Source organism: Colossoma macropomum, unplaced genomic scaffold (assembly GCF_904425465.1).
Source record: "Colossoma macropomum unplaced genomic scaffold, Colossoma_macropomum, whole genome shotgun sequence".
NCBI classification, from domain to species: domain Eukaryota; kingdom Metazoa; phylum Chordata; class Actinopteri; order Characiformes; family Serrasalmidae; genus Colossoma; species Colossoma macropomum.
Genome location: NW_023494799.1, coordinates 5,902,970 through 5,914,656, shown reverse-complemented (window position 1 = coordinate 5,914,656; position 11,687 = coordinate 5,902,970). Strand labels below are relative to the sequence as shown.

The 11,687-nt window shown below is 36.9% G+C and overlaps 2 protein-coding genes across 3 annotated transcripts; one reads left to right on the top strand and one right to left on the bottom strand.

Annotated features, from left to right (window-relative positions):
* Positions 1 to 2,835: 2,835 nt before the first annotated feature.
* pigx (phosphatidylinositol glycan anchor biosynthesis, class X) lies at positions 2,836 to 8,305 on the bottom strand. Its single transcript, XM_036586522.1, has 6 exons — positions 8,183 to 8,305; positions 7,945 to 8,026; positions 6,309 to 6,441; positions 5,574 to 5,784; positions 4,508 to 4,608; positions 2,836 to 3,732 (listed from the first exon to the last, which is right to left on the bottom strand). Exons 1-6 carry the CDS (start codon positions 8,244 to 8,246, stop codon positions 3,595 to 3,597), a joined length of 729 nt encoding a protein of 242 aa, XP_036442415.1. The 5' UTR covers positions 8,247 to 8,305; the 3' UTR covers positions 2,836 to 3,594.
* A 44-nt stretch (positions 8,306 to 8,349) lies between these two features.
* On the top strand, positions 8,350 to 11,560 carry cep19 (centrosomal protein 19). 2 transcript variants are annotated; one of them, XM_036586679.1, is made up of 3 exons: positions 8,350 to 8,454; positions 9,904 to 10,050; positions 10,199 to 11,560. In XM_036586679.1, exons 2-3 carry the CDS (start codon positions 9,915 to 9,917, stop codon positions 10,555 to 10,557), a joined length of 495 nt encoding a protein of 164 aa, XP_036442572.1. In that variant the 5' UTR covers positions 8,350 to 8,454; positions 9,904 to 9,914; the 3' UTR covers positions 10,558 to 11,560. The 2 variants fall into 2 exon arrangements, with proteins under 2 accessions (XP_036442572.1, XP_036442571.1); XM_036586678.1 differs by lacking the exon at positions 8,350 to 8,454 and adding an exon at positions 8,472 to 8,586.
* Positions 11,561 to 11,687: the final 127 nt, after the last annotated feature.

The following is an 11,687-nucleotide window of genomic DNA, read 5'->3' as shown; positions in this document are numbered from 1 at the left end:
TACTCAAGTACATCTGTGAGGAAAGACATCTGTACTAAAGGCCAAATCACCAAAAAAACTCTCTTATGTTCTCTACCTAATTACTGTTTAAGCATTATAACATTTATTTTTTGATGACTGTCCAATATTTCAATATTAAATTTTGAATACTGATGATAATATATACACACAACATTATATATTATTAATATTATTATATATTTCAATAATTCATTTGAAATGAGATCAATTCTGAGTAATAATGTTATTGCAACAATGCCCAGTACTGTACAGCTTTTTGTAGTCATTGTAGCATTGTCTGTACTCTTAAAAAATGTGGTTCTTCAAGGGTTCTTTAGTAAAAGGAATAGTTCTTTGTAGAACCATGAGTTCTATATAGAGCAGTTTGCATGATTAAATGGTTCCTTGCATGGTGTAATGGTTCTTCAGATTGATGGAGAATGTGTTGTATATGGTTCTATATAGAACCTTTTTGAAAATGGTTCTACGCACTCAAAAAAGGTGGTTCTTCAAGGGTTCTTTAGTAAAGAAAATGGTTCTATAAAGAATGATGAACACACAAAGAACCCTTTACATGATTGAAGGGTTCTTTGAATCATGAAAGCATTCTTCAGATTGATGGAGAATGTGGTGTTTATGGTTCTAAACAGGACCTTTTTGAAAATGTTCTATATAACACCAAAAAGGGTTCTGCTATTGTATACAAGATTGACATCATAACCATAGAAGAACCCTTTTTAGTGCTATATAGAGCCATTTTCAAAAATATACAACACATTCTCCATCAATCTGAACCATCTCACCATGCAAAGAACCATTTAAGCATGAAATGGCTCTATGTAGAACTCATGCTTCTAAACAGACCCATTCTGTTTACTAAAGAACCCTTGAAGAACCATCTTTTTTAAGAGTGCACGGGTTAGTTCATCATTCTGGACACTTCTATCATTTCTCATTTTTTTATTTACAGTTTTCTTGTGTCCAACTAAATATTTGAAAGCTGTGCTGGTCTCGCATATTAGAATCATTTTATACCATAACTTAGTTTTATATTCATGAAAACCTATTTAGTTTTATCATTTTATTTATTTATTTATCATTTTCATATGATACACACTTAAAAAAGATGGTTCTTTAAGGGTTCTCTAGTAAAGAAAATATATAGAATCATGAACACTCAAAGAACCCTTTGCATGATTAAAGGGCTCTTTGCATGGTGAAAGGGCTCTTCAGACTGATGGAGAATTTGCTGTAGATGGTTCTATATAGAACCTTTTTCAAAATGGTTCGATGTCAAGCTTGTAACAATAGAAGAACCCTTTTGTGTGCTATATAGAACCGTCTATAGCACATTCTTGCATATTTTCCATCAATCTGAAGAACACTTTCATGATGCAAAGAACGCTTTAATCAAGCAAAGGGTTCTTCAAGTCTTCATGGTTCCATATAGAACCATTTTCTTTACTAAAGAACCCTTGAAAATCATCTTTGTTAAGATGGTGTACAGCACCAAAAAAGAACCCTTTTTGGTGCTATATAGAGTATAGCACCATCTATAGCATATTCTCTATAAATCTGAAGAACCCTTTCATGAGGCAAAGAACCATTTAATCAGGCAAAGGGTTCTTTAAGTGTTCATAATTCAATATAGAACCATTTTCTTTACTAAAGAACCTTTGAAGCGCCACCTTTTTTAAGAGTGTCACTCAGTCACTCTGTAGTCATTAACATCTAGTTATTAATTCCTTTTTTGTGTTTGCTGTCGTTGTATAAAGTTGGCGACAGTGTCTGTAGTGCTTTGTGATGGTCACACATCAGGCTTTTGAGGTTTTATTATTTTTAAAAAAAGAGAAGAACAGCATCTGTCCTCAATTTGAAGTTTCAGTTTCACTGTGGTTCCGTAAGTTACTCAGTACTTAAGTAGACGTTTGAGCTGCTACTTCTGTACTTCTGCTCAGGTTGTTTTTAGAAAGGTACCTTTACCTTCACCTGAATAACGATTTCACCACATTACCAGTTCTTTTACTTCAGTGTGGTTTAAGCTACTCAGGCTACTCTTCATTAGTTTGCTCAAATTATTGTTACCAAGAACAGTGAAATGGTGAGTTTATGCGATTTTACTTATTTATTTTTGTACTGCACTTTATATTTTATGGCTGTTTTTAGTATATTTTATTATAAATCTTCACTTCTTCTATTTATTTATCTGTATAATAGCGTACAGTAATACTTTTGCTCTTGTTTGCTCTTTACTGTACTTTGTGCTACTGTAATAGACGACTTTCCCTCTGGGATTAATAAAGTGATCTATCTATCTATCTATCTATCTCTCTCTCTCTCTCTCTATATATATATATCCATTCACTCATCTGTCTATTCATTCACTCATCTGTCCATCTGTCTATTCATTTACTCATCTGTCCATCTATCTGTCTATTCATTCACTCATCTACTTATCTACCTGTCTATACATTCACTCTATCTATCTATCTATCTATCTATCTATCTATCTATCTATCCACTCATCTGTCCATCTGTCTATTCATTCACTCTTCTACTTATCTACTTGTCTATACATTCACTCTATCTATCTATCTATCTATCTATCTATCTATCTATCTATCATAATCTGTGAGGTGTTTCCATTATCTTATCTGCCTACTGTATGTTTCTTTTCATTCATTCATTCATTCATTCATTCATTCATACTGAAGTTTACAGAGACCCAATGATGCTCACTTAGAAACACAATGAGGGGCTTCATGTGACTGTCTACAAATACAGAACTTTACAGGAGAAGAAAAACATTATTAACGTTTAATGTAAGTTAATTCATTTTAGACCATTTTTATTCTTTATTCTTCTGTTCATCATGGAATGTTGACAGTGTAAACAGCAGCTGACAAATTTGTAATATTATTAAAAAAAAAAAAACGGTACAACTTGCACACCTTTAGCTCTAATATACACAACATTAGGATACAGTCGTATGCAAACATCTGAACAATCTCAGGCAAATTCCATGTTTTGTTGATTTTCTAAGTGAAAATATATTAACGCGTCATCTACAGAGAACACACTTAAACATGGCATTTTTCTCCACATTTTTGTGCACAATTTCTATTTATTTAAATAGTTTAACATATTAGACAAAATAAAACACATCTAAAATGTACCATAATTTTAATGTTGTGGCTTTTTATGTTAAATTCAAATAAACAGTAATTGTGCCTAAAAATGTGCAGAACTGTGTTCTCTGTAGAGGACGTTCACTTATATTCACTTAGAACGTCAACAAAACATCACTTGACCAGGGGTGCCCAAACTTTTGCAAATGACAGTGTGTTTGGGCTATGAGGCAAATATAACAGAAGTAAGCAGACAAATACACTTCTATTACTAATTGGCTACATTAGCCCTGTAGCTCAGTGCAAAATTAAAGAACCTTCAGACACCAAACACTGTCTTAGCAAATGGACTATGTCTAAATTAACAGGAGTCCTTCAGAACCTCTATTCTCCACAGGTTCTCAGCTGTTCGTTGGAATTCCTGCACTCAGAATATTTTCCTGCCTCTTTCTTGCTTCTCAGAATTTCAAAAGATGCCATGCTTCCAGATCGTTCTGAAGAGAAGAGCGAAACACAGCAGGGTTGCCAGTATTGTTCCCGCACACACCGGGCCAGTCAGAGAGAAATCCCCCACTGGAAGCTCCAGAGTCACTGAGTCAGGTACCTACACAATAAAAGCACTTCAGTTATTCCTGTAAATAAGGTGGGGTTTTAGAGCAGCATCCAAAGTAAAATAGACATACAACCATATAAATAAGACGCTAAATAAAAAACAAATATACACACTTATACCATCCACTGACAGGTTCTTTAGAGAAAAGTGCTTTTCTATGGCAGTGGTCACCAACCCTGAGATCTGCCTGCTTACAGTCCACACACTTAAAAATGAAGGTTCTTCAAGGGTCCTTCAGTAACGAAAATGGTCCTACATAGAACCTTAAACACTCAAAGAACGATCTGCATGATTAAGGGTTTTTTGTATTGTGAAAGTGAGAGTGTGCTGTAGATGGTTCTATATGTATGTTTACCTTTTTGAAAAGGGTTCTACATAGCACCAAAAAGAGCTCACCTATTGTAACAAGCTTGACATCGTAACAATAGAAGAACCCTTTTTGTTGCTATATAGAACTCTTTTCCAAAAGGTTCTATATAGAACCATCTACAGCACACTCTCCATCAATCTGAAGAACCATTTCAGGATGTAAAGAACCCTTTTGATCATGGAAAGGGGTTTTCAGAATGTTCATGGTTCTATACAGAACCATATAGAACCTATATATTTTCTCTACTAAAGAACCCTTGAAGAACCATCATTTTTAAGTGTACACAAACGCTCAGATTAGCAAGGGGACAAATGCACCACTTATACTGATCTGAAATTTGTGTCTAAAAATACTATTAAGCGTCTGTTAGATGTAAATCTGCAAGTTTGCTATTACCTGCAGTCCTTGGATCTCCAACCATGAGCACACACTCTGGTTCTGGACTGTGCAGGGGGCCTCAACCACTCTGTGAGGTAGACCGGATGGTAGCGTTTCACCTGCATCGGAGAGCAGAAACATTAATGTGTGCATTTAAAATGCAGACACTGAGAATTTCTATGCGATTTGAATGATTATCATGTTGTTAGTCAGCGTGACTTCATTTTAAAATGACTTCCAGTGATTTTCTACATTTCAGCATAACTCATTGTTGAGATGTCATCCAGAGTGGTTTGATGCTAAATGAGAAACCTGGCAACTTTCTTTACAGTGGTGGTGATGGGAACCAGGGGTCATAATGTCTACAAGGTCATTTTATGTACTATGCAAAATGACCAGTGAACCTACACGTGTCTTCTGAGTTTTATCGCACGGAGCCCCTTAAGGGGTGTTAGGTGAAAGGGACAAAAATCTGGTGCGCACCAGATACTATCAGGTGAGCAACCAATATTATCAAGTGAGCACCATATACTATGTGGTGAGCACCCGATACTATCAGATAAGCACCCAATACTATCAAGTGAGCACCAGATACTATGTGATGAGCACCAGATACTATCAGGTAAGCACCCAATATTATCTGGTATTATACTATGTGGTGAGCACCCAATAGTATCAAATGAGCACCAGGTACTATGTGATGAGCACCCAATACTATCAAGTGAGCACCAAATAGAATACACCATGTCCCTTTGAGGGCTTCGTAGAGTTTTTGTATGTAATGCTGACAATGGTACAATAATTACGCTCTCTTTAGGTACCGTTTGCCCTGCATGTACCTCTCCACCATGAATGGATTTTAAAAGTGTATTTTAGGCCAAAACTTTCTCAGAACTATCGTAAAGCAATCAGGCAGCATATTCATAACCATTTCATGTAGTAGCTTTCTGTGAGGGAGCTTTTAGAGGCATTAGACTCACGTCTGGTTCCTATCACCACCACTGTGAACAACAGTTTCTCATTTCATATCAAATCACTCTGACTGATTATACCCAAACTCCCCTTTAAAGCCTTATATACCCACAGCTTTCAGGACGAAGCAGCAGCCTTGGCCCCTCGATGTACACTCGTTCCCATCCACCTGAACTGGACGGCCTGTGGTACCGGCCATGGACAGGAACAGCTGCCTGTAGAAGCCCAGGAAGTCCATCTGCTGGGCTGAGATAGACCAGTGCAGAGAAACCAGAGGACATATAGGCTGGGTCTTCAAGACTAACAGCTGAATCCAGAAGTACCTGTCACAAACATACATGTCTTTTTAATAGGCATGTCAATTTAAATAATAATTTTTAATAAACAGAATCTGGGAGAGGACTGTTATGGTCTGTAGGGATATATTCATCACTAACTTAAAGGAGTAGTTCACAAAAAAAAAAAAAAATTTTCACAATTTTCCACATCACCCCAAATGTAGCTGATCCAGGACACGTTTGGCATCCAAGTTTGCTTCTTTAGTTTTGTACAGGAGCCATGAGGCTAATGTAGCTAATAATTATTGGACGTCTATACCACCCAAAATATTTGGGGGTGACAGACTTGTCTTATTTTAGTCTTGTAACTTTAACTAAAGAAGCAAACTTAGACTGCTAACGTATCTTGGATGATCAGCTACATTTGAGGTCAGGCAAGCAGGAAAATTATGCAATTTCTTTAGTGAATGACTGAAATAATTTAAATGGAATTCATTACCAAGTATAGAGTGACTGTGTTAAATTTATTATTAAAACAATAATAAAAAAAGATCATTAGATTATGTCACCTGTAATCCAGTGTCCTCCCTCAAAGATGCAAGCTGATACTGATCCATGTAAACTCCGCTGGGCAATCTCTGAATCACTAGAGCCTTTATAACATGAGGCGTAGGATCATGCTGAACTTCATACAAGAGCTCTCTGAAGGACACATAACAGGTTTCACTTATACATTTGAAATATCCAAGCATGTTTCACACTGTTAAATACTTACAAATGCCACTTGTGTATCTTAACAGTAGTTATTCCATGAGATCAGTGCAAATGGATATGCTAATCTGAAATATTTGTTAAAATTTTCCCAAGAAAAACAGTTTATTGTCCATTATAGTTTTGATTATATATTTTACATATTCTTGCTAATAAAAAAAAATAAAAAAAAATGATTTGCCCATCTCAGTAATCACATTTATTTTTTGTGCCAAATAACACTGAGAAGTACAACTACATTATACTGAACTTGTGTCAGAGCAGTAAATGCCAAAGTAAATTACATGACTTTTCTGTAAATATTGGAAAAAAAATATTTTGAAGAACAAAATCATAATCAACTGGTTTCTCTTTCTTTCTGCTATGGGTTGGACAGTCTTAAGGACCTAAGTAGAGGTGGGCAATATGAAGATATTTTATCTTTATCGTGATAAATTTTGTTATGGTGATCAACAAAATACTTCTCTCAGCATATCATAGATATTGTCAGTACTTAAAGAACTCTAACCAGCTGCATTAAAAAAGCATAAACAGTCCTGTTTAACTGGATTTAGTTCAGTGCAGTACATGAAATACTGAATAAAAATTACTGTACCCAGAGTTTTTGATGACTACGGACGTCCAGAGAGGCCATTCGGTAGCTATAATTTTCTGGATTGGTATTTTGAGATAACAAGTTGAGTATCTTGTTATCTCAAGATAACAAATCTGTTATCCTGAAATAACAAGTTACTTATCTTGTTATCTTGAGAAAACAAAAGTTGTTATCTTAAGATAATGAGTTAATTATCTTGTGATCTCAAGATAAAGTTGTTATCTTGAGATAACGAGTTATTTGTCTTGTTATTTCAAGATAGCAAAATTGTTATCTTGAAATAACGAGTTCCTTATCTTGTTATCTCGAGATAACAATCCAGAAAATTATAGCAACAGCTCACAGCCTCTCCGGACTTCCATAAATGACAGTGATTAAATGCAGCTTTACTGGTACATTAAAATGCTGTGATATGATCCACTCACATCAGCGCAACAAACACTAACACACCAGCACCAGGTGGTCCTGCGGGGGTCCTGACCATTCGGTAAAAGTGGGCTAACAAAGTATGCATAGAAACAGATGGACTACAGTCTGTAACTGTAGAACTACAAAGTGCACCTATATAGTAAGTTGAGCTGATGAGTGTAGAAACAAGTATGTGGTTTTAATGTTACGGCTTATTTTTGTATTTATGTATTTGTGTGTATATATATATATATATATATATATATATATATATATATATATATATATATATATATATAAAGACTTGTCTCGTATACAGCACCTTCTCATGGAATGACTCACAGGTGTGACACTTTCCTGTCCACCTGTGTCTTCACTGTTTAGATTTCTACACGTTGCCTGTTTATGGCTACCGTGAGGCAGATTGTCACCTGTGGAATCCTCGTTTGGCAATGTTCACTGACATGTCCACTGATTCAAACCATGCAGATGCAGGACCACAAATGACCTCATCTGAAAGAAACACAGAGCAGAAGCATCACCACAGAGAGAACTCAGACAGCAGCTAAGTTAGCTGATCAGCTAACAGCAGAGAGCAAGACAAAGCAGGAGATTTCAGCTGTGTACTCCTCCTGTTTTCTCAGATTAGGTACTGGAGAATCTCCTTACCTTTCTGTGATGCTCCGCAGGGGATTAAACGGAACACACTGAGTGCAAAATATAAAATTAGCATGCTAAACTCATGCTGTGATACTGTTTACATTCGGCTGTGTTTCCGCATCCAGCCTGACCGGCGAGACAGACAGGGGGCGCTACTGCAGCCGTTTGCGCTGCAACGCGCCGTGGTTGTTTAGAGAAGAAGAGAAACTCGAGATTCGTAAACAAATATGTGTCTAACGTTTCTGTCCCATTATTATTATTATTATTATTATCAAATTTAGGTATGTAAAGCAAGAGATTTTATAACTTTAAGTGCTGGAAAGTGTTTTAGGCGTTGCGTGGGTACCTACAGAGCTAAATACTGAGCTTGTCTTTTGAATGGGCTTTTGTCAGATACGCTGTTCAGTTTTCAGGTTAGGTTCAGTTACATGTTTACAGGGCTCTTTAAAAGGTGAATTCCACGTTTTTTTTCCAAAATTTCAGCATAATTAATTGGCTTAGATGTAAACAAAGTTAGTCAGATGGGTTTGATGTGAAATGCTCCGTTCTAGGGAAACGTACCGAGTCAGAACTGTTCACAGTGGTGGTGATAGGAACCAGACGTCTGAAGAGGTCAATGTCTCTAAAAGCTCCTTCACAGAAAGTTATTATGTGAAATGGTTATATTATGTTGTGTGATAACCGAGAGATTGTTTTATGGGACGTCTGACATAAGAATTTGGCCTTACAATTGTTTTTATATGCATTCATGGTGGAGGGGTGCAGGCAGGGCGCTGTATGGCAAAATAGTCTCAAAGGAAAACTCAGCACTATTTTACCATCATCAGCATTTCATTTAAAACTCAGGAGACACGTGTAGGTTCACTGGTGGTTTTGGATAGTGAATAAAATGGCTATATCTGTGTTGTAGATACTGCGACTCCTGGTTCCTATCACCACCACTGTAAAAAAGAATCTGTAATAAGAGTCTGGAAGTTTCTCTACAATGAACCTTTTTATATCAAACCACTCTCAATGACTTTTGACACCTCAATAACTGAATTATGCAGAAAATGTGGAAAATTGGTGGAATTCCCCTTTAAGTTTGTAAAGGAAATTTGCCAATTCCATTGAATTTCTGCCTAATTCAGTCATCGAGATGTGAACAAATTCAGAGTGGTTTGATGTAAAATGGTTCATTGTAGAAATGCAGATTTCTTTACAGTGGTGGTGATAGGAACCAGGGGTCACATTAGAAATGTTGCTGTTTTTTTGCTCTCCAAAATAATCAGTTAACCTCCACACGCATTCTGAGATTTTGGATGAAATGTTAATAATGGTAAAATAGTGATAAATCAGTAATTTGGGGACCAATTTGCCTCACAACATCCCTTTGTATGTATCCCATTACCATATACGGCTTTTTAAAAAATGTTTTAGGCCAAAACATCATCTCCAAATTAGTATAAAGTAATATCTTACAATGGCAAACTTTCTGTGGGGGAGCTTTTAGAAGCAGTAAATTCAGACGTCTTGTTCCTATCACCACCACTGTGAACAATTCTGACTCTGTAGGTTTGCTTAGAATGAAGCATTTCATATCAAATCATATCTTTTCATATTATTAATTGAATTATGCAGATATTTGGAAAAATCCATGGAATTCGACTTCAAGGACAGGCTCTGAGTTTTAGCCTAAAGTTTGACCAACAGTTTGTAATACTAGAAAAATAACACTTCTCCCTTTACAGGTGAGTGATGAATGATGATGTCTATAAAGGCGAAGCAGTGTGGGATTAAGTTTGATCCTCCTTCAATTATCCTCATATATGAAAATGGAGAAAGAAGAAACATCCGTAAAAGAGTAATACCAGTGAGGAACTTCTCTCAGTACTCAGGTTTGATGTTCTTTCTATATTTCGGACACTGAATGTTTGTAATTTTGATTTCATTTACTAATGATGTCGAGACATTTCATAGAGTAATCTATCCTGACTAAGACTGACATTGACTATTCACTGAAATTTCCTCTTGACTCTCCTTCAGACTGCAGCAGGGCTGCAGAGAGACTGAAGCACCACGTCCGCCATAGTCTATACCTGGAATCTGTGCCTCTGGCACAGCTGGAGAGACTACACACGGTTCTCCGTGACCACCTTCGGGGTCTCACCGTAGAGGAGAGTCTGGCTGCACAGCGGGGCCCTGACTCACACGAAGAAGACCTCAACAAGCTCAGCGATGAAGAGCTGAACCGCAGGAAGGCCCAGATGGACGTGCTGTTTGAGCGCAACCGCCGCCATAAGGACGACCCAGACTTTGTGTATGACCTTGAGGTGGAGTTTCCTGAACACAGTGTACGAGAAACTTGCAGCTGGGATGAAGACCAATCAGATAATGGGTTTTAGCAGACCATAGATTTGTTCGTCAGACTTAGAAAAAGGCTCCATCTTGCCATTGTATATAGACTCTACATAAACAACAGACTCATAGTCTTTTGCTCTCCTTTAGTAATGTTTCATGACATCTCCCAACACAAATGACCATCACAATCAGCATCCTTCAGTGAGAAATGACTCCAGACACCTCATCAGCCCACTGAGACATCACTTAAAATTCTGAGATGTGCTATTTTGATGTGATTCCCAAGTTTGACTAACAACAAGTACAAACCTAGAATCCAGGGCCCATATTTATCAAGCATGTCAGAGTAACGACACTGATCTAAGATGAGGGCACATCAATCTACTCCTATCCAGGGCTATGAAAAAGGCATAAAGTGAGCCCAAATGAGCAATTTTACTCTGAGAGTTTTAATAAATATGGGCCCAGAGGAGTGTTTTACAAAGCAGAAGAGAGAATGTCCCATAACTCTTGGACAGGCTTAATTTTTTTACTTCAAGGTGCATTCCAGCCTAAACTAGCATTTAGTATGTTATTTATCACGTTATGTAATATTCTGTAGTACAGCTGTGCATCCCTCAGCCTCATCAGTTGGACAGAATTCACAATTTTTTGTCTTTATGTGCTTTAATTCATTAACATTCTCGCAACACCCAGCATATATTTTGCAAATATGACATACAACCATTGAAAATCCCTGCAGCGCTCAACCAATCCTAGCTGCTAGCCTGGCCTCTGTACAGGCTATTAAGTACAGATCTACAGTTGTATTTTTTTTAGGTTCCTCCCACCTTCAAGAAACATCATCAGAAGGGGTTTTATAGTCTTTAAACCAAAAAATCTTGCTTTAGAGACTATCACTGCACCACTGTACACTCTCAGAAATAAAGGTATGAAACTGTCACTGGGGTGGGACCCTCAAGGGTACATCTCAGTACCTTTAGTCAGGGAACATAATTGTAGCATAATCCAATAAATTATATTCTCTAAACTATACTGACTCCACACTCCCCGTCTCGTCTCCAGGCTTTTTATTTTACTGTTCTGTTTTAAAACATTCGGTTATAAAAAGGTACAAATATGAACTTTTCACCTGGAAAAACTTATTTAAGCTTCACAATCAGACCTTAAAACC

Excerpts from the sequence above, each read along its gene's own strand:
- pigx (XM_036586522.1), bottom strand. The coding sequence starts at position 8,246 with ATGCTAATTTTATATTTTGCACTCAGTGTGTTCCGTTTAATCCCCTGC. Across the intron at positions 5,785-6,308 it reads GGGAGGACACTGGATTACAG|GTACTTCTGGATTCAGCTGT; the intron begins GTGACATAATCT and ends TGTTTGTGACAG. Across the intron at positions 3,733-4,507 it reads TGGAGATCCAAGGACTGCAG|GTACCTGACTCAGTGACTCT; the intron begins GTAATAGCAAAC and ends TTTATTGTGTAG.
- cep19 (XM_036586679.1), top strand. The coding sequence starts at position 9,915 with ATGATGATGTCTATAAAGGCGAAGCAGTGTGGGATTAAGTTTGATCCT. Across the intron at positions 10,051-10,198 it reads GAACTTCTCTCAGTACTCAG|ACTGCAGCAGGGCTGCAGAG; the intron begins GTTTGATGTTCT and ends ACTCTCCTTCAG.